Source organism: Squalius cephalus (genome assembly GCF_949319135.1).
Source record: "Squalius cephalus genome assembly, contig: scaffold_37, whole genome shotgun sequence".
Classification (NCBI taxonomy): domain Eukaryota; kingdom Metazoa; phylum Chordata; class Actinopteri; order Cypriniformes; family Leuciscidae; genus Squalius; species Squalius cephalus.
In genome coordinates, this window is record NW_027645811.1 from 454,066 (window position 1) to 477,691 (window position 23,626).

The 23,626-nt window shown below is 37.3% G+C and overlaps 1 protein-coding gene across 5 annotated transcripts in view; it reads left to right on the top strand.

Moving 5' to 3' along the window:
• pum2 (pumilio RNA-binding family member 2) overlaps window positions 1-23,626 on the top strand; it is a 126,609-nt gene that overhangs the window by 38,194 nt on the left and 64,789 nt on the right. For all 5 annotated transcript variants that reach the window (XM_079898963.1, XM_079898966.1, XM_079898965.1 and 2 more), the window contains exons 3-4: window positions 23,076-23,144; window positions 23,337-23,442. In XM_079898963.1, coding sequence (XP_079755089.1) covers window positions 23,076-23,144; window positions 23,337-23,442 — 175 coding nt within the window. The remainder of the gene's footprint in view (window positions 1-23,075; window positions 23,145-23,336; window positions 23,443-23,626) is intronic.

The following is a 23,626-nucleotide window of genomic DNA, read 5'->3' on the forward strand; positions in this document are numbered from 1 at the left end:
CACAGACTGCACGCACGTCCGCTTAGAGTTCCGCCTTTTGCCTTCCGTCAATATTACGTTATTAGAAAAATATTTTTTTAGAGAATCGATTTTTTGACATTTGTGAATCGATTCAGAATCGTCCACGTCCGCATCGCGATGCATCTAAGAATACATTTTTTCTCCCACCCCTAGATTTCATACAACAGGTTAATAAACAGTTACAATTAAGTCACTTACATTTTAGATGCAATGTTGACTGTTTTTGTTCTGTTTCAGCAGCGAAAATAGTTAAACAAAGATCACGGCAGAACCATCACGCATCACGTGTTTTCTCATAACTGAACGATTCAGCATTTTTAACGAATCGGTTGACTCAAAGATTGAATGATCAATCCATAAACATCTGTCTTAATCATGATCGACTCATTCGAACGAATCGTTTGAACGAATGAATCAATGACTCGCTTATTAAGATGGATGCCTGGCGACACCTAATGGCGGTTTAGTGTTGTTTAAAAGCATCATTCTTTCCCACATGTGTGTGATTTGTGTGTGCAACATTATCATTATTTTTCTTACACTATTATATTAGCGATTTAAAAGCACCCACTCGTGTCACACGTCGATTAACCGGTGGGAAAATATCCTCAGACACATACCTAATACATGTATATTTAAATACAATATTGGCCTACCTGGTAAAAAGTTTTATATACTATTTTGATGTCCTTTTGGACACAAGAGGGCAGTATAGCCCTATGTTTGCTTTTTTGTTGAACCAAATAGCACTAAATAGCCTGTTTTAACTTTTTTCATTCTTCTTGAATTGCAAAAACAGAATAAAATGGGTTTAGTTGTGATATTTGTATACTTTTATATAGAAATAAATGGTATATAATTACATTTTTAGAAGATTTTTAGTGTTTCCTTTTTGGACATTATTTAATCCCTCGCCATAGCAAAACCGTTTGAGATATTTATTATCTATTCACAATTTAGCATATTTAATGTAGTTTCATCATGTTGAAAAAGTTTGGTACGAATAAAATAAATAGTTTAAGAGGAGTGGCTAAAAATTCAGAGGCTGATTTTGCAAAAAAATCCACATTCAGACCAAAATATCTGACTTCCTGATGGCCAGAGCTATTGAATGTAAATTAGAAAGTTGTCCGGCTTGATGAGAACAATATACAAACTATTTTTTCTTTACTGTAGTTAAAACTAACCCCCCCACTTTTGTCAAAAGCATGTTGAAAGTGACACACTTCCTGCTGCCAGTTGGTGGCGCTATAACTTTGACTCACAATAGCTACATCCATCTGATCGGCCTCTTACCACGAACACACTGCTGAAGTTTCATCAAGATCAGTTAATGTATGCAGAAGTTATTCCACTTCCGTGTTTCTCTTTTCTCGCCATAAATTCGATTCCTCGCCACAGCCAAACCGTTCGAGATATCAAAAATCCGTCCGCAATTTAGCATCCTCAATGTCTTGACTACATCCACACCGAGTTTGAAGGGGGCACGGTGAATTTTCTAGGAGGAGTATTTCACATTCCACAGCAAGCGTTTTCCAAACAACCCATAATAGCCGACTTCCTGTTGGGCTGGCGTAAAACTTGACCGGGGTAAAGTTGTTCGGCCCGATGAGATCTATATGTGTACCGAGTTTCATATTAATTCATGCGAGCGTGTTTGATATATGGATCAAGTTTTAGAACCCCGTTCAAGGGGGCGCTGTTGAGCCCCCCAGCCACGCCCGGGTCCCAGCTTCAGCCCGGCCCTGATGGCCGTGGGTTCTGACCTGTGTGCAAAGTTTCAAGAGTTTTTGAGCACGTTAAGGACCCCAAAAGCCCCTGAAACCTTGATTAACAATATAAAAGCAATAGTCAAATCCCCCCCTCCCCTCACACACACACAGACACAGAGAGGGAGAGAAAATTCTTCAGAAAATCCACATTCAAACCAAAATATCTCTCTTCCTGTTGGTCAGAGATGGTTCATGTAAATTAGAAAGTTGTCCGTCTTGATGAGAACAATACACATACCAAGTTTTGTTGCTGTTGATAAAACTAACACCCCCACTTATGACTAAAGGTGGCGCTACTGAGCCCCTCACCACGCCCGTTTCTGAAACTTTGCACATGTCTACTGGATAATAAATGTGATGTGTCTGTCGAGTTTCATGCATTTTCAAGCATGTGAAGAGTCTCAAAAGCATCCGAAAAGAATAGTAAAGTTTGATGCGTTGCCACGGCAACAGTATCTAAGATATCAATAATCCTTTCACAGGTCTACATCTGCCGTGTGTTTACATTATACACATAAAGTTTGAAGCAAATCGGGTAAAAATAAGAGGGTGATTTCAAAGCATTTTGAAAGTGACACACTTCCTGTTGCCAGTTGGTGGCGCTATAACTTTGACTCACAAATGTCACATCCATGTGATCGGCCTCTTACAACTAACACACTGCTGAAGTTTCATCAAGATCAGTTAATGTATGCAGAAGTTATAACACACTTCCTGTTTGAATTATTCGCCATAAATTCGTTTCCTTGCCACGGCCAAACCGTTCGAGATATCAAAAATCCGTCCGCAATTTAGCATCCTCAATGTCTTGACTTCATGCCGACCAAGTTTGGAGGCGAATGGATGAATTTCCTAGGAGGAGTACATCAAATTCCACAGCATGCGTTTCCAAACAACCCATAATAGTCGATTTCCTGTTGGTCTGGCGTAAAACTTAGAGCACGAAAGTTGTTCGGCCCGATGAGGTCTATATGTGTACCAAGTTTCATATTATTACATGCAAGCGTGTCTGATTTATGGACAAGTGTTCGGATCCCGTTCAAGGGGGCGCTGTCGAGGCCCCCGGCCACGCCCGGGTACCAGCTTCAGCCCGGCCCTGATGGCCGCGGGTTCTGACCTGTGTGCAAAATTTCAAGAGTTTTCGAGCATGTTAAGGGCCCCAAAAGTGCCCGAAAGGTTGACAAAATAATAATAATAATAATAATAATAATAATAATAATCCTACCGAAAACAATAGGGCCTTCGCCCTTTCAGGGCTTGGGCCCTAATAATCCTACCGAAAACAATAGGGCCTTCGCCCTTTCAGGGCTTGGGCCCTAATAATAATCCTAACGAAAACAATAGGGCTCTGCGCCCTTTCAGGGCTTGGGCCCTAATAATAATCCTACCGGAAACAATAGGGACCTTCGCCCTTTCAGGGCTTGGGCCCTAATAATCCTACCGGAAACAATAGGGCCTTCGCCCTTTCAGGGCTTGGGCCCTAATAATCCTTACGAAAACAATAGGGCCTCCGCCCTTTCAGGGCTTGGGCCCTAATAATCCTTACGAAAACAATAGGGCCTCCGCCCTTTCAGGGCTTGGGCCCTAATAATAATCCTAACGAAAACAATAGGGCCTTCGCCCTTTCAGGGCTTGGGCCCTAATAAACAATAATCCTACCGAAAACAATAGGGCCTTCGCCCTTTCAGGGCTTGGGCCCTAATAATCCTACCGGAAACAATAGGGCCTTCGCCCTTTCAGGGCTTGGGTCCTAATAATAAATAATCCTACCGAAAACAATAGGGCCTTCGCCCTTTCAGGTCTTGGGCTCTAATAATAATCCTTAGGAAAACAATAGGGCCTTCACCCTTTCAGGGCTTGGGCCCTAATAATAATCCTACCGAAAACAATAGGGCCTTCGCCCTTTCAGGGCTTGGGCCCTAATAATAATCCTAACGAAAACAATAGGGCCTTCGCCCTTTCAGGGCTTGGGCCCTAATAATCCTTACGAAAACAATAGGGCCTTCGCCCTTTCAGGGCTTGGGCCCTAATAATAATAATAATCCTACCGAAAACAATAGGGCCTTCGCCCTTTCAGAGCTTGGGCCCTAATAATCCTACCGAAAACAATAGGGCCTTTGCCCTTTCAGGGCTTGGGCCCTAAATATAGCTGCGAGCAGCGATTATGGGCCCAAGCCGGTGGCACTGCAACCCCAGTACCTTTAGTTACCTAAAGTCACCGGGGTGGCGGTGCCGCCGGCTTTGGCCCTTCATCGCTGCTCGCAGCTATATTCATATATATATATATATATATATATATATATATATATATATATATATATATATATATAATATTAGGGGTGTAACGGTACACAAAAATCACGGTTCGGTACGTACCTCGGTTTTAAAGTCACGGTTCGGTTCATTTTCGGTACAGTAAGGGAAAGAAATGCAAACATTAAACTGCAGGTTGTTTATTACTATAAACTTTTTTTAACAATTTGTTTACACTTTTTTTTAAACACTTTTTAATAAAATATAATAAAATAGATATAAAATAAAAAAAGAATAAGAAATAAAATACTGCTGCAAAGTTCTCCACTAAATAAAATACTCTCAGTCTCAAACCAATATCACATAATAAAATATAATGAAAAATAGAAATAAATAACTATGATTACAGTGCAGGAACAGAAAATAGCCCTATATTAAAATAATATTAAACAAATATATTAATGTATTATTATTTTTCAATAATCAATCAACATAATCAATTTAAGATTTTTTTTTTCCACTTTTTTAATAATTATCAAAATAAAATATAGTCCAAAGCTGTAGTACAAAGCTATTATTACCAGAGCATGTGATCAGAGCAGGTCATTTTACCATTGTTGCCAGCATGACTATACCAGCTCAGCAAACAGAAATCTAAGTTACTACTGAGAAATTTCACCTTATTTGAGCGGACTTTGCTTTTCCAGTGCGTGATCGGTACATGATTGGAGTGTTTGGGCCGTTAACGACAGAGCAGAACGCGCAGCGCAAACACGGACTCGAACATTGAGCAGAGAGCGCAGCGGGTCGTCGACACACACACACACACACACACACACACGCGCGCGCGTGCGCGCGCACGCCACGGAACGGAGAGTGCGGCGGCGCACACGAAGCGGAAAAGCTTTTTTTCGCCATGCAGTCTATTTCATTGTTACAGTGACGACGGGTAAAACACGGGTAAAACCAGAGAATGTCTAATAGGAAAAAACATTAGAATCAGCTGCAGGGCGGGATTTGCGCTGAACGCGGAGACTTCCGTCACTTAATATGTTCGTGTGGAAACACGAAAATGTACCTATGTTCCGCACACAAAATATTGCATTCAGTCATTCGGTACACACGTGCACCGAACCGAAAGCCCTGTACCGAAACGGTTCGGTACGAATACACGTACCGTTACACCCCTAATATATATATATATAAAAAACAGAAAATATTACTTGTCTTACCTTATTCTTATTTTATGATACACTCAAAATATTCCACAACATTGATTAATGTTGATTAACCCCGTTGATTAACCGGTGGTAAAATATTCTCACCGTCACATACCTAGTATATTTTTATATAGATACAATAGGCCTACCTGATTTTGAACACAAGAGGGCAGTATAGCACTATGAGTGACATGATTTATTTATTTTTTGGACTAAAAAAAATATTCTGGCTGCTTTTAAACTTAAACAATTATTAAATTGAAAAAAATAAAATGGGTTTAGTTCTGATATTTGTATAATTTTATATAGAAATAAATGGTGTATAATTACATTTTTAGAAGATATGAGGCTTTTAGTGTTTCCATTTTTGACATTACTTTAATCCCTCGCCATAGCAAAATGCCCTTCGCCCTTTCAGGGCTTGGGCCCTAATTAATCCTTATTAAAGTTACAAAAGTTATTTAGTCAGGAGTATGAGTGATTTATTATTATGGTTTTGTTTTTGGGACTTTTGTTGTTTGATTAACGTTAAAACAGACAGCTATCAGGCTGCTGTCACTTTAAAGGGGACATAAGTTTAAGTGCTATAATCGAGTCCCCGGCGCATCTACCAACCCAGAAAATGTGAAAAGTGACAACCCAGTAACTTTGTTTTGGAAAGTATTTCTCTGCAAGCATGTCAAAAAATAAGCCGATCAAAATTTGCTCCCCTTCTGACGTAGCAAGGGGATCTTATTATAATATTACCGCCCCTTAATCTGCACATTTCCACCCACGACACCACCATTTGGTTTTAGCAAGCGACAAAAGTTCTAAAGCAAAGGCAAAAGTTCAAGCAAAGCATGCAAACTGTTCTGTCTTTGGACATAAATGTATCCACTAACCATTCAGAAATGTCCAGGTGCATCTAAAAGTTGCAACCTCTTCCTGAGTGTCTCCGTGAGGCTGCGCTTCTGAATGGAGGCGGGGAGCAGCAGCTCATTTGCATTTAAAGGGACACACACAAAAGCGTTTTTGCTAACACCCAAAAAGGGGTAAATTTGACATGCTATAATAACTGATCTGGGGGGTATTTTGAGCTGAAATTTCAAACACATTCTGGGGATTTATATTACATCTTGTGAAAAGGGGCATATTATGTCACCTTTGAAGGGATAGTTCACCGAAAAATTAAAATTGGCCCATGATTTACTCACCCTGAAGCCATCCTAAGTGTATATGACATTCTTCTTTCAGACGAATACAATCGGAGTTATATAAAATATCCTGGCTCTTCCAAGCTTTATAATGGGAGTCAATGGGTATATTTTTTTCCATTATAAACGTGCTTGCCTCGCCTCTAGCGGGTTAATAAAGGCCTTCTGAAGTGAAGCGATGCGTTCATGTAAGAAAAATATCCATAATTAAAACTTTATTGACTAAAATAACTAGCTTCCGGCAGACGGCCGTACACAAGTCGACTTACGTACGAAATCACTCACTGCTCTTGACTGAATAACTTTTGTAACTTTAATAAGGATTAATTAATAAGGATGTTTAATTTACACAGTGAATAGTATTATTTTACATGTGCTTGCTTTATTCATTTTCTGTACTTGAAAACTACTGTCAGACCAACCTGAAAACCTGAATAGCACTGTTTATTTCATTTTTAGCTTTGTTGTATTAATTTGCGCTTTTGCTTGTAATTTGATAATTTGTTGTTATTATATTACTGACTGTTTACTTCTTTAATAATGTTTTACATTTGTATTAGGCTAGTAGTTTTAGCTGTGGTATTGATATTGCAATAGAGAATGGAATAGAGAACCAAAATTAAATGTTTGTCTTTACTGCCTTTTTTTTACTCATACAGTTTTATGGCCGGTACATTTTCTTAAGGTGATGATACACAGGGCAACTTTTTGAGCAATGTTGCTGGGCAATCTTGCCAAGCGATTGTTGCTTGGGCACTTTCCCATTGAACATGGGCAATACATTTCTATCTGGATAATTTAGATTGGTCGTGGTCCCTGTGTCTCATCTGGTTGCCTGTTGATGGCAACATTGCCCAGCAGCATTGCTCAAAAAGTTGCCCTGTGTATCATCACCTTTAGTCCTCATGTAGTCAATCCCTTAAATGCACAACTTCTCACACAGTGAGTAGAATTGAGTTCTCTTTCGTGTCTTCTTGCACTTAATTAAATTCGCAATGCTTAAAACATGTGCAAAGGATAAACTTTCGTGAATGTGTAACACTGGACAATTCCGTCAATTGTCCCGAGTGTCGTTCACGCTGGCCCCAGGCAGTCTTTATTGTCAAGCACTGCTGTACTTTGTACAGATTTCATTTTATTTTAGCAAGTGTTTAATTGGTTTACCTAGAGAAAAACATTGGATTATGCAACAGACATTATACAACTCAGTGCCTTCACACAGTTAATTAATAAACCATTGGTTTGCTATATTGCCCTTTTTCATACTATAGCCGATATGCCTATGGATTTAAATAGATAAAAAATCAGCCGATAAATATCGATGGCCGATACCAGAGATAGGCACTTAAATGATTCGGACTCAAGTCACACTTGAGTCGCATTTTAATAGACTTTAGACTCGACCAAAAATTACTTCAGACTTGACTTGACAAAAAGGACTTGTGAATATAAACAATAAATTCTATTTTGAGGCTCTTTAATGTGGCAGTAATACTTGTTACTTGTTATCTGTTAGTATCTTTATTATTTAATGTATGTTTGAATAAATGGGTCATTAAAACAAGTTTTTATGACAGCCACCCATTTTAAATTATCTTGATTGGAGCGGCATCGGTCCGTTAGATCATTTAAATTTTTAGGTTATAACCGCATCCGTCTCTGATGTAGACTGGTGTAGATTTATATTACACGGTGGTGTGGTGTGGCGCAATGGATAAGACACATGCCTTTGGTGTGAGAGACCCGGGTTCGAATCCACTGTGAGACACCAATGTGTCCCTGAGCAAGACACTTAACCCCTAGTTGCTCCAGAGGCGTGCGACCTCTGACATATATAGCAATTGTAAGTCGCTTTGGATAAAAGCGTCAGCTAAATGAATAAATGTAAATGTAAATGTAATATTAATGCGAGTCCCACACTGGTTACACTTGACAGCATGAGAGTTGGCATGAAAATGCTATAAATAATCCATTACCATTTGCAGTACAATTTCAGTTTTAATTCGATTAACAGAGTTCAAAGTTTGTTTTTTTAAATACCCACTAGAGGTCTCTTTTAAAGGTTTTAAAGCATTATACGCCTTTCCATATTCGGATTAATTCCACTTTCAGAATGGTCACTAACGTAACGGAGAGATGTCACATCTGTTACTGTTTTTTTTCTCTGTGAAAATTGAAATTGAGAGCCAACCCTTCTCCATTCGATGTGTATTGTTGCTTCTGGTTTGTGCATTGTAATTCAAAAAAAGTCTACAAAATATGTTGTCTCCCAAAAACTTTTTTGTGCGTCCATAACCTATTTCCTAGGCATGCCCATGACTAAAGATTTTTCTTGTCAACTTGTAGCTAATCATTCATTCAAGCCATTAGTCATCTAACCGCATGTTTATATTAATTGAATTACTTAAATATATGCTGGGGGGAATACTAAACCATAATTAAAGCTGCAAGCAGCGATGAAAAGGGCCCTCGCACCCCTGCCACCGCCACCCGGCGCCTTTAGGAAATGCCTTAAGATTACACTCACCAAATTTGAAGAGGATCAGATCAAAACTGTAGGAGGAGTACGTTAAAGTACAACATCAGGAAATTACGAAAAATGTCCAAAATCTAGGAGGAAGTTCAAAATAGATCACTTCCTGTTGTGTTTAGGGCTATGCTCCAAGAGACTTTTCTGTAGGTATTGGGTCAATACATGCATGTACCAAATTTCATACCTGTACGTGAAACCAGGAGCCGGGGCAAAATGTGGGGGCAATAATTTACCGAATTTGCCCCCCCCAATTCTGAAAACCATATCACACGTAAATTTTCACCACTTCTGAGGCGTGTGCAAAGTTTCATGATTTTTCGAGCATGTTTTGTATTTGCCACACTTCCTGCTACCAGCAGGTGGCGCTATTGCTATAACCAAATATGAGCATGGTCATGTGTTCAGGACAGGACTCTTATCAAACATGTGAAGTTTGGGACAGATTGGAAATTGTATGCCTGAGTTACTGCAGGCTGTCTGTGGTTGCCTAGCAACATCGGAACTGCATTCAACATTAATATTGAACTTATCTGATCATGCATATATCACCAGAAGGCCGAAATTGGGTGAACGTTTGTCAGGCCGCCGAGGGCACACCCTTCGACGAAAACTCTAGATCTTCGCAATTTAACGTCACAAAGGCCTTAAGATTACACTCACCAAATTTGAAGAGGATCAGATCAAATCTGTAGGAGGAGTTCGTTAAAGTACAACATCAGGAAATTACGAAAAATGCCCAAAATCTAGGAGGAAGTTCAAAATAGCTCACTTCCTGTTGTGTTTAGGGCTATGCTCCAAGAGACTTTTCTGTAGGTATTGGGTCATTACATGTATGTACCAAATTTCATACCTGTACGTGAAACCAGGAGCCGGGGCAAAATGTGGGGGCAATAATTTACCGAATTTGCCCCCCCCAATTCTGAAAACCATATCACACGTAAATTTTCACCACTTCTGAAGCGTGTGCAAAGTTTCATGAGTTTTCGAGCATGTTTAGGCCCTCTAAAAAGCGATTCACTTTGGAGAAGAAGAAGAAGAAGAAGAAGAATAATAAACGGAGCAAAAACAATAGGGTCCTCTCACCATCGGTGCTCGGGCCCTAATGAGCCTTTAATATACATAAGATTAACATATAGCCTATTCTACGCTCAAGCGCATGCATAAAGCTTGCCACAAAGCACTGGTAAAAGTAATGATTATGAATGTGTTGGGGAAAAAATAGCAAGGAGACAATTTAATTGTTTATCTATAAACTAGTGTTTTCTGAGTCAGTGTCTGCTGCAAAGATGAAGCTGACGATGCTGACTCACCATCTCCACAGTATAGTGGGCATGCTATTAGAGAGAAATGCACCTTTCATATGGATTATGTAATCCTAGAGTTTTTTTTCTATTCTAATTGTTTTTTCATTTTTCAATTGGATTTGTTCACTGAGACCGAGACGACAAAGCGCATCCTGTTTGTTTTGCTTATTTTACAAAATAAAGTTAAAATAAAAGTAGGCCCTTTACAGTTTTGAATGATGTATTACGGGTCAATGACGTATAAGGATTTTCAACAGGCCAATTTTAAAATACGAAAATTAACAATATATATTGCAATTGTTCAATCATTAAGAATGTTGTGTACATATAAATTCAAATAAAACATTTAAATTAAGTGATTTTAGTGTTTTTTCATCTAGATGAATTGTCCATAGGCTTAAAAAATGTCATTTTTTTACATGTTCTCAGTAATTAAAGTGTTTAAAAACAGAGTATTTCTTTTGAGTTTTTGTATATAATGATCTCATATTTTTGTTCTGCAATTTCAGTCACCTTCTAAAATGCAGTTAACAGACTTATTTTTCCTGTAAATCGCATAAAACTGATAGAAATGTTTTAAAAATATAATTTACTAAAGCATACTGTATCAGTGATTCATATTTCAGCCACAGAAATAAGATATTTTATTTTAAATTTAATACAGTGATAGCTTTTATTGGTCTCACCACATGATAAGTGGTCGCTCCAAATGACACGAAAACCTTATATAGTTAAAAATCTATTTAAAGAGATCAATGAACAATACATTTTATACAAATTTTTTTATTTAAACCAGATTTTATACAAATTTCACAGAATTTTCCTGAACATAAACATTTTATAAACTCACTTTTATTAAAAAAAAACCACTTCACAAACACAAGTGCACCATTTAATTTAACTTGACTTAGAATTTCTTTCTAACAAATAATAATGTTATAGATATAAATTATTTCATAAAAGTATTGTATACAGGTAACATTTGGGGTCAATAGTTTTTAGAGTAATTAATACTTTATTAATCAAGGACACATTCAGTGTCACATTCAGGCGCAGGCTATAGGGCAATTCCACGCAAAGGTCATCCTTACCATGAAAAAATAAAGTTTTTACCTAAAGATCAAAACCCCTTTTAAGTTGTCCATTTAGGTCTGTAATATATTAATATGCTGTATCAGAAATTTTAAGAAAATTGCCTTGTTTTTCCACCACATATGAGGTGAGCAACAATGCTAAAATTTTAATTTCAACCAGCCATATTTCATGCTTTCAAAAGAGGTATCAAAGACCCCCCTTTTAAAAACTTAATTTGAACATAATAGTCTAGATGGGATGTACCCAAAAAGTGAAAGTGAGGAGCATTTATGGGTACAAGTTGGGAACCGGCCTACTTTACATATTTCAAGGGTGCTGAATCCAACTGGTTCCCAAGCGAAATTTTGAGTTTTTGACCTTCTAATTTGCATATCAAAATGGCCGCCAAATTGCCCATCTTGCTCAGTCGTTGGACCATTTTCCCCTAGTTTTTTTGTAAGTAGGCAATCAAGATGAGGAAATTAAGTTTCTAGATCAATAGTCAAGGGTCAGAGCAAAGATATAATGGAGGCTCACTGCCTTTTTTATGTATATATATATGCAAAATACCAACTTTTAAGGTGAAATTAAGCATTATTTGTGTAATTTTTTAAGGCCGACATACATATTCAATCAATATCACTCTTAAATGTTCCCAGTGTATATATGATATGTGATGTATTCCATATTACATAATAACTAAGAAAAACACCATTGCAAGTTGTCAGAGATTTCATTTTTTATGCAAATTAAGGCGAGACACTACAGGTGAATAGGGTAAAAATTTTAACTAGCAGATATCACCATGAAACTTTCACAGTTGATTACCTACATTAAGATGAGAAAAAAAATGTATTACAAGTTTTCTGTAATTTAATGTTTAAACATGCAAATTAGACAATATCTAATCAAATGTGCACTAATTTGCATATATTTAAAAAAACAAAATCTGAGTATTGGATAAAGCCAGGTTAAAAATTATCTTTTCATTGTGTTCACATATTAGATGGGAAAAAAATTACAGAGGGATTTATGGATATCTACTTTTGTTATCCTGTAAATCAGAAAATACTGTCAATAGCCTTAAAAAAAGCATTTTCGCCATGTTTTTTGGAATAAAATGTTATATAAATCAGGCTAGGAATAATATATTTACAAATCCCTCTGTAAATGTCTTCATAATATAGGCTAACTAGGTACAAGACTGGAAAGTTTGGTGTATAGGTGCTACTGAAGTGGAGCGTCATCCATGTGGTTTCCTTAGTCTGCTTCCGAAGCCTTCCGATTGGCTCGTTTTATTTCTCGAAGATGAGAGGCTTTCTAAGCGAAACCCCATTCATCGTCATGATGTAACGTCTCCGTTCCCTACTCAGGGAACGAGGGTTACATATGTAACCGAGACGTTTTACGCCCCCCTCTCAGAAGCCTTGGACATTTGGGACAATGTGTCAAAAAATATTTTCTCTAACCTCAAACCCTTTCTCCCACATTGGATGTAGTAGCAGCAACCATGTGTGACCCACTATAGTTTTCTATCAAATAGCAGTATTCATTGGTTCCATGAGAGTGGGGCCAGCCCATAAAAATATCTTACATTTTAACGTCTAGTCGGTCCACAGTCTAATTCTGCTCTTTTTGGTTTTCAGCTATTGTTTTTGTCTGACTTTTATTATGAAGTTTTGTCTGTGGGTCATAATTTGTCATTTACTTTGCAGTTTCGTCTGAGATGCATCTGAAATCGGTCTCAAGTTCACTTGTTCATTATAGTGAATGGCACATGTACTTTATGGAGAAAAGAGAAATGAAATTGAGTGAGCGGCTTAAGATGACGGAATTTGTGTGTGCCAGAGAGTAGAAATAACTATTTTACACCTTAAAAAATAATGACGATAATAACTTTATATAACTTTATATGGTATAATGAAAATAAATAACTTGTTCACTTGTTCTCATATTCATGTCATATTTAATAGATAGTTCATTCATTTTAATAGAATAATAATACAAAAACTACAAAAAAGAATTAACAGAATGATATAATTTTATTATTTTTACTTATAAATTTGCCATAAAAAGCAATAAATAGAGCACATAATACATGAAAGCTGTATTCCTTTCAGGGTTATCTGGTTTTGTTTATTTTTAGTTTTCTCCACATGGACTCTGTTTGTGTTTTCACCTTGGTTAGCTTGTCTTCATGGTTGTTAATTTGATTCATTACTCAGTTCAGGTGTGTGTTGTGTTCAGATGTTCATGTCTCATTATCCTCTAACTACTTAAGTTCAGATCAGTTTGTGTTTCGTGTTGGGTCTCGTCTATGTGTAGTTGTGTTTGGATGTACCTCTTTGGATTACTCTGTTGGAGCATTAAAGCCTAACTTTCGTCGTCGATTCTTTGGTGTTTTTGTTTTCCGTCTTGTTTGTGTTTTTGTTTAATTTTTTTTTGGTTCATCATGGACTTCCCTGCTGTCAAGCTGCTTTCCCTTGAGCAGGGAGACAGCTCCCTCGAGGAACGGGCGGTGCCGTCCTCCTGCTTGGGGCCGGTGAAGGCTTCGGAAGCAGACTAAGGAAACCACATGACGCTCCACTTCAGTAGCACCTATACACCAAACTTTCCAGTCTTGTACCTAGTTATATTATGAAGACATTTACAGAGGGATTTGTAAATATATTATTCCTAGCCTGATTTATATAACATTTTATTCCAAAAAACATGGCGAAAATGCTTTTTTTAAGGCTATTGACAGTATTTTCTGATTTACAGGATAACAAAAGTAGATATCCATAAATCCCTCTGTAATTTTTTTCCCATCTAATATGTGAACACAATGAAAAAATAATTTTTAACCTGGCTTTATCCAATACTCAGATTTCGTTTTTTAAAATCTATGCAAATTAGTGCATATTTGATTAGATATTGCCTAATTTGCATATTTAAACTTTAAATTACAGAAAACTTGTAATACATTTTTTTTCTCATCTTAATGTAGGTAATCAACTGTGAAGGTTTCATGGTGATATCTGCTAGTTAAAAATTTTACCCTATTCACCTGTAGTGTCTCGCTTTAATTTGCATAAAAAAATGAAATCTCAGACAACTTGCAATGGTGTTTTTCTTAGTTATTATATAATATGGAATACATCACATATCATATATACACTGGGAACATTTAAGAGTGATATTGATTAAATATGTATGTCGGCCTTAAAAAAATTACACAAATAATGCTTAATTTCACCTTAAAAGTTGGTATTTTGCATATATATATACATAAAAAAGGCAGTGAGCCTCCATTATATCTTTGCTCTGACCCTTGACTATTGATCTAGAAACTTAATTTCGCAAAATTTCGCTTGGGAACCAGTTTTTTTGGACTCAGCACCCTTGAAATATGTAAGGTAGGCCGGTTCCCAACTTGTACCCATAAATGCTCCTCACTTCTTATAGAAGGCCATTTTTCTGAAATCCGTCTAGTCTATAAAGCATTTTGCTGAAAGATGGAGGCATGCCTGAGAAATAAATATACTAATTTGGTCATAACAGCACTGCCTGTTGAATTTATAAGGGCTTTAATAAAGAGGCATCGACGCTTCAGTGCTCTGTCACGTCCGTAACGTTTTAAAGATTAAGTTTATATAATATAACAATTATAAATGCAAATAACTTGAAACTTTATATGCAAAGCTAAACTATGTTTATGCTTACTAGGATCGACATTTCATTCCACTACTTTGCTCTGAACAACCATAATAATGCGTTACGGACGTGACCGTTACGGACGCTTCACATCAAATCATATGCACTTGTGATCGGTTTCAGGCTTACCATATATTCAGTGCATATCCAATAATCGCAATAATATTTGTGCTTTGTTAGTTTTAATATGAAAAAATGTCTCAACTTTCAAATTCAGTCTATTTTATAACAAAATGTAAACAATAGAGACCGCTCTTTAATGCGTCGTGGTATATTTCTGTAGCGCCTCAGTGCGCGGCGGATAAAGTGCACATGAACGGATCTTCTCTTCCTCTGCCAGTTACAGGACGAAATATGAATATCAGAAGGTAGTATATGATACAGTACAACTTAAAGAAGAGTATATGTCTTATAGGACACTTCCTTCGGGACGTCGCGTTTTTCCCTCTTGGTTAAAACATGAATATTCATCATAATCCCGCGATCAAGCTGACAAAATAACAGTGATATTGCAATCATTTTGACTCACGACTTTAAAAGTAGTTTAAAAGTAGACATTTCAGACGTCCTATAGATATATTTCTCAGGTATGTGAGGCAAGTAGCCTACATTATACGCGGAGTTTCGATTCATTTATGAGGCGCGCTCCACTTCACGCGATGGCGCCTCTGTGTCCTGATTATATTGTCTGCTATAGCCTATTTGCTTCTTATTTAAAAAAATCCAGGCAATTGGTTGATGAAACATTGATTAAAATTAAGATACAATTTATACAAAACGAAATTCACATTAAAGAAAGGCTTTCTACAAAAAAACTAAAAAAAAAAACTAAAGAATTGGTCGAAATCATGTCTGCCCACTGATATACCGTATCCGATATATTTGCATCTTATGATCTTACTCATGCTGTTATCCTTTCATATAATCAACATATGAAATAAAAAATACAATTATTTTATTTAAACATTAATATGAGACTAAATGCCTACTCAATTGTAATGTTGGAGCGGGATTTGAGTGAACGCCGTCTTACCTGTGAGCATGTTGGGGGAGAGGTACGATTTTCGAACAAACATCGAATATTATTTTTGCTTATAATGCCAATCCTTAATATTTGGTGTTTTAAATGCTTGTTTGAGGTCTCTGTGAACGTTTTAAAGCAGTATTTTAGTGCCGCTTTCAGAGCGGTCACGTCCGTAACGGAGAACTGTCACGTCCGTAACATTGTTTTTTCCTCATAAATGCGAAAACGAAAAATAACATATAATTTATATTTTATGTTCTGTGGAGAGCCAACCCTTCTTCATTCGGTGGGTACTATTACTTTTGGTTTTCGCAGTGTAATTCACAGAATTACTAAAAAATATTTTGGCAACAAAAAGTTAGAGATTTTTTTTGTCACGTCCATAACGCATGTGTATTTCCCTCATATTAAATATAAAACGCATGCGTAGACTGATATTTTTCTAATGTCTGGACTCCTTTATTAAGGGAGTATAGATATATAAACAGATGTTTACAATATATTGGTATTAAATGCATTTTCTGAGAATTTATATTTCAAGTTTTGACTGCAAATGTCACGTCCATAACGCTGGAATTGCCCTATAATGTTCCGAAAGATTCTATTTCAAATAAATGCTGTTCTTTTGAACTTTATATTCATCAAATAATCCTGACATATAAAATGTATCACAGTTTCCCAAAAAAATATGAACATTGATAATAATCAGAAATGTTTCTTGAGCAGCAAATCATTAAGTGACCCTGGATCACAAAACCAGTCGCAAGTCGCACAGGGTATTTGTGGCAATAGCCAACAATACATTGTATGGGTCAAAATTATCGATTTTTCTTTTATTCCAAAAAATCATTAGGATATTAAATAAAGATCATGTTTTATATTTTGTAAATGTCCTACCATAAATATATAAACATTTATTTTTGTGAGTGAATATAGCAATATTGCAAACATAAATGGACAACTTTAAAGGCGATTTTCTCAATGTTTCGATTTTGTAGCACCCTCAGATTCCAGATTTTCAGTTGTATCGGCCAAATATTGTTCTATCTTAACAAATCATACATCAATGGAAAGCTTATTTATTCAGCTTTCATATGATGTATAAATCTCAATTTCAAAAAATTTACCCATGTGACATTGACCCATTGAGTGGTTTTGTGGTCTAGGGTTACATATTAGAATTATTTCTGAAGGATCATGTGACACTGAAAACTGGAGTAACGATGCTGAAAATTCAGCTTTGATCATAGGAATAAATTACAGTTTACTATATATTCACATAGAAAACAGATATTTTAAAGTGTAATAATATTTCACTCTTCTCCTATCAAGGTACTCTGCTCTTGCTGCAGGGTTAGAATTTTTTCGCTTGGCAGTGGCATCTGGTAAAATAGATTAAAATAGTTTTAAATAAATAAATAGGCAATAATAAATACACTACTAATAAATGCATTATTACTAAACTGAAATTACATGCTCTAATTTTTTTTTTGTGCATTTTTCTCATATTGTACAAAGAGTAAACACAAACTGTCTGAAATCTATAAAAAAGATCCCAAATTGCATAAAAATCTATTCCAAATGATACTACAGTAAAGTACTTTTTTATATATAAACCGTCAATTGAATATAAAAGCATAAAACTGCCAATCTAGGACATATATCTATCATGGAAAACAGTCTGCAGTGGTCGCACCACATGATATTTGGTCGCACCACATGATATTTTCAAATTCAGTCATAATTTACAGGCACAGAATTGGCCACCTAAACAAAACAAGCTAGCTTGCCAAAAAAGGTCACTATGAAATTTATAATAAAACTATATATTTGTAGAAATAACTTTAAAGGAGTCATAACCTAGTATTACCTTGGATACCTACTGCTGTATTATAGTCTTTCAGGCCCTTCTAAAAAAGAAAAGTGGAAAAAAAATAAACACAGAGCTCCTCAGACCCTTATTTCTGAAGGCATTATTGTCTCGCGAGATCTGATGTGATATTTTGGCTGTCGTGGACGGTCATTTTAATAATGCAAATGAGGGGCGCGTTGATTGGTTACAGGAAGGAGGGGGGTTGACACCGCAGGTAATGCTTTAGCATATCATTCCAAAATGACATCATGGCGCAAGTTGTGAATGAACCCGACCTGGCCGCGACCGGCTTCCCGGCCAGTGTATAAGCGTTAGGCAATCAATATACAATAGCCGAGTTCATGATGATCTCAGTCATTTGTTTTTTGCAAAGTACATTAGCAGCCATTCCCCATGTTTACCTCGAAGCTAATACTCCCGCCAGTGTTGTGCCTGAACGCGTTCATTGAACGATAGTTCATGAACTCGTTCATATTTTGTGCGAACGTGAACTGAACGTACCGCATTACTGCCTGATGAACGTTACTGTGAACTCGTTCATTCTGGTGTCTGTGAACGCCACGCTCTCTCAGTTTAACTTCGTTCAGTAGGATGCCAGATTTCTATAAAGCCTTCCAGGCGAAAACACACCTAAAACACACCGTAAACCGGCCTTAATATGTAGCGGAAAAACACCCAATCTGGCAACACCAGCCACCAGTGTCCATTGACTCTCTTGTTCGATCTCGTTCATCAAAATGAACAAATCTTTTTTCGAGTCATTTCGTTCATTTAAGGGGCTTTAAATGTTACTATTAACTGGCAAATTCCCTGAACACATCAACCTACGCAATCTTGATCATATTCTGAATTAAGAAATCATTATAATGCAGTCAAAAATCGTTTACAGGGAACATAAATAATTACTTCACCTCGAGTCTTTCGTTTATTTGTCTAGTGACAGACGCAATAGCAGTTAGCTGCTGTTTGTTACACACAGTAGAGCAATATAAACATATAAGCATTCCAAATTGTTGGAATGGCGCTTTTCCCGAGCTTCGATGCCAACTTCGCCTGATATTGCCCCAAATTTGTGAAGGATTCCGGCATACAATGTTTAGCACAGCACAGACACCTAACGATAAGCCAGTGAGAAGGGTTGAAGGAACCGCGTCATTAAAAATGAATTCAATCCACTGGTCCCTGATAGCTAGGTCCGTTCTTGGTAGAGAAAACACATTTACATGTTGATTCTGGCTGTCAACCACAGAGCAACTCACGTGTGCACTACGTTTCTGCATCTTTCGCGACTGAATATGAGGGGGAGAGGGGAAGGGCGGGCTTCCTGCTGCGGTGTCCATATATCAAGACGGGGCAGAAATCAAAATCTCGTTTTTTAGTGCGCGTGCACGTGGGCTATTTTACAAACCCTGAGGTAAACAAACGCTTCACTTTTAAATATCGGCTTCCCGGCCAGTGTATAATCATTATGCAATCATAACATAAATTGATTCTCGTGGAAAAGTGAAAATTGCAGGTTATGACTCCTTTAATATAATTTTTTTTTGGAGGTCATACCACATGACATCCAGATGTGGCAACTACATACCAACCATTACAAAGGTTTATTTTCTTTCCAATTTGAGAGAATTACAAACCTGCTTGCTGCTTCCATGGGTCCTTGGTAAATTGGTTTATGATGTAACTTCCTGTGTTTGAATAGTTTTCAACATATAAGTCCCAAAATGGTAGTTCCTTGATGGTCGCACCACATGATATTTCATAAAATGGACATCATCGGACAAAGTTTGTTTGTATATTATGATGGAAATATAAATACAAATGCTTTGAATTTTTTTTAAAGGATTACAAAACATTTTGGAAATCATGCCAAATAGTGCAGAAAATAAATTTGAATAAATTCAGAGTAATTTCAAAGACGTTTTCAAAACAGAAGTTATGGCCGGACGGTCGCACCACATGATGTTTTGACACTTTAAATAACAAAAAAAATAACAAATAAGTAAAGGTTTTTTAAAAGTTAAAGTGAGTACATACATGGGAGAGGTACTATAAATATACAGTATCTTTTTATGCATTTAAACCCATTTTTGCCTGAAAAAATGCAATCGGACAGCAAATTTAGGCGTCACGTCATTGACCCATTACTCTAATCTGTGAAATGGAGTATTTTAAGTTGTTTCTGCTGTTATCAGAAAAAAATGCAAGTTATTGCACCAGCGCCTCCATGTCATGCAGTAAACGCAAATACTTAAGCCTCCACACTGTGCACATACACTTGGATTTGCGCCTAATAATAGCACACACTTATCTACATTAACGTTAGAGTGATTGGCCAAGGAAAGTTGCTAATACATGTTTCATATAAGCCATATTTAAGGTCGATGGATGAAAGGCGAATGTTTTGATTTCCTGCCCGACATACTGTAATTACCACAAGGACCCGCCGTTCTTGTTGACTAACTTTTAGGGGGCAGCCCTAGTATTTCACTCATGTAAAATGTGTTTATAGACTGATATTTTTCTGATGTGTGAACTATTTTTGTCAAGGTAAGAATTTAGAAAAAATATAAACAGATGGTTCAATATATTTGTAACAAATACTTTCTAAGAATTTAGATTTCAAGTTTTGACTGCAAATGTCACGCCTATAACGCTGGAAGCCTCGTCACACATGTGGCCCGTGGATACGCCTACGTTGTTTCCAAAGCAATCCATGCAGATTGGTTATTTCTGGGGCACACAAATCTTATTTGATCCCTTGCGATTAATAATGTGGGCAGTCTGCCTGAAAAGATCTGTTTTAAAGCAGCACTATGCAGCTTTGCCGATTTCTTCGCTGTTTTCTCGCTTTTTGCTCGCGGGTTTCTCTATAGAGCTCCCCCTACAGCTTCGGAATAGATATTTGACAACACTGTCGTCAAAACTCGTTGGCGACTCTCCCCCTTCCCATCTTCTCCCGCTGGTCATGTGCATTTGTTTTCAAAGAACCCAGTGAACGCACCGGAGCCATGTCCACTGAGGTATGTATGATACACAGAAGGCTAGCAAATAAATGTTTAGATAGTGTATGTGTGCAGTGCCGTAAAGCAATTCGTTACATCGTGAGACCTGATATCACGCGATACTTCCTGATGCTGAGGCCCGCCGGCCCAAAGTTGCAAGTGTGGTTTTTTGGCTCACAGGCGCTCGGGGGGTGCGAGACGACTACCATTCAACCCGAAAAATGTCATATAACCATTCCAATGACTCCGAAGCTGTTCAAATTAAAGGTCCCATGACATGAAATTTTCACTTTCTGAGGTTTTTTAACATTAATATGAGTTCCCCTAGCCTGTATATGGTCCCCAAGTTTCTAGAAATTTCAATCGGTGTAAATCAAGCTTTTGCTATCTTTCTCTGCCTTTGAGAAAATGGAAGCTCAATCGCGCTGATCTTGAATCTCCTCCTTGTGACGTTACAAGGAGGAATGTTACCTCCCCTGTCTCTGCTTTGCCCGCCCAGAGAATATTTTCCGCCCATGAGAAAATGAGCTAGGAAGTAGGAACGCGCGCGCGCGATTTTAGTTAGTCCACGAGAGATATCATGGCTTTTGAGCGAGCGAAGCATAACAATTGCTCAATAATTGGATGTACAAATGAATACCGAAGGGTTAATACAGAGCTGGGCTTGCTGAACGTCTGAAACTAAAGTCTGGATCACTCTCTTTGGCTCAGCTACACACCTCGGACAAGTAAGTCAACTAATGATATATAAGTGTGTTGCTTTACTGTTTATGGTTGCCTAGACTGTTACACGTAGAATGTGGCTGTCACATTAGCTATGCAGCTATGCAGTTTATGTGTGTGAATACACACACTGTAACGCGAGTGTTGTACACTTCTTTGTTATTTGGATAACCGTTTTCCTGTTGGTTATACGGCGCGCGCGATATCCGCATTTCAAGATCGCAGAGCTTGATGATGTAATTGTAATAAGATAAATTACAGATGTTACAGATCTCTCATGAAAAGGCAACAGTAGGTTAGCGTTAGCTACATGATAATAACTGTAAACCATCCGAATAAAGTACCGTATCCAGACATAATATTTTAAACTAACCATTCGGAAACATCCTGCTGGAACCGCTGAGTTGTTGCTTCTCCATCCGGATCAGATTCTGGGTCAAACTGAAATGCTTGAACGACTGCGTGTCTTCATGCCATTGCTATATCCAACGTAAACATGCACGGACCGGTACCGTTGCGCAAGATGGTCAAGGCCACACCCACCCTCCACCTTGCGCCGCCTTTCTCCTCCTCATTAGCATTTAAAGCTACAGACACCGAAACGGCCTGTCTGAAGGAAGCTCATTCTGGGACTGGCTTGTAGTGGCTATAATTCTGCACCGAGGCTGAATTTTTGAAAAGAGATTTCAGATACAGTACTAGGGACCACTAAGGCCTATATTAAAGCCTACAAAAAGTAGCATGTCATGGGACCTTTAAGCTAAAAAAACTGCATAGTGCTGCTTTAAGAGAAAGTCTGAACATAGCCTAATTCTTAGACATGCATTTTCAGTCAATATAGGTGTTTACAAAGCAACTCTTAACAAAATTCTCTTAACTCTGAATAACTATTTTGTTGGTAAGAGTTTTGTTAAAAGGAAGCAGGACAATCAAATTCTGCAACATTTTATCTTGCCCTCAGCTCAAATTTCTCCACCTTTGTGTACATAAAAATGAAAGTCAAGTGAACCGCTGGCCACCCTCATAATGTATTAGCATATTGACCACAAATCTTTCCATTTATACACTTTTGAGTCAACAAAAATGGCACTTTGCATGTTATTCTTGTTAAAAGCTTTTTTTTTTCCTTACCTGTGTTTTTCACTTCTCCTACAATTTTTCACATCTTAAAGGAGTTGTGTGGATTTTCAAGTCTGTCTTTAGTTTTGAGAATCATTAATATATATTTCATCCCGGTAATACTTAATACCTACTTCTGACTTGCAATTGCAAGTAGCAAATCATGGTTCACTCTTAGTTGCACTCTTATGGGAGTATAGTTTTTGTATTAGATTAGACATTCTGGCTCTATCCTGGTGAAAATAAAATGTGCTTTATCTAGGTTCGCGCTGTGGATGAGATGAATTATGACTTTCAAGCCTTGGCTCTGGAGTCTCGTGGAATGGGTGAGGTATGTGATCAGAGTTTTTAAAAAGCCAGTTGTAATTCTGAGTCTAATAGTCCTTTTGAATCTTTTTTTGACCAGTATCAAAAGTGTTGATTTCCTTGTAAACCTTTAACTTATTTCAACTCCACTTGTTAGATTTTTTCCTGTTGTTGTATACTTTGCAAAAAGTGATTGCCACATTGACCCTTTTTGCAGCTACTTCCTGCAAAAAAATTGTGGGAATCGGATGAATTGGCAAAAGATGGACGTAAAGGGATGTTGCTGGGTGAAGAATGGAGAGAAAATGCCTGGGGTTCTTCCCGTAAGTTCTTCTGAAATGCTACATGCTACATAATTGTTTGATCATGAGATCATACTTGAGTTAAACATTCATACCAAAATGAAATTGGAGAAAATTGTTTCAAGCAAGGCTTACTATAGTTAATGCCAATGGTGTACTAAATATTTGTAACTTGTAAATTGTAAAATATTTCTATGTTATTTGC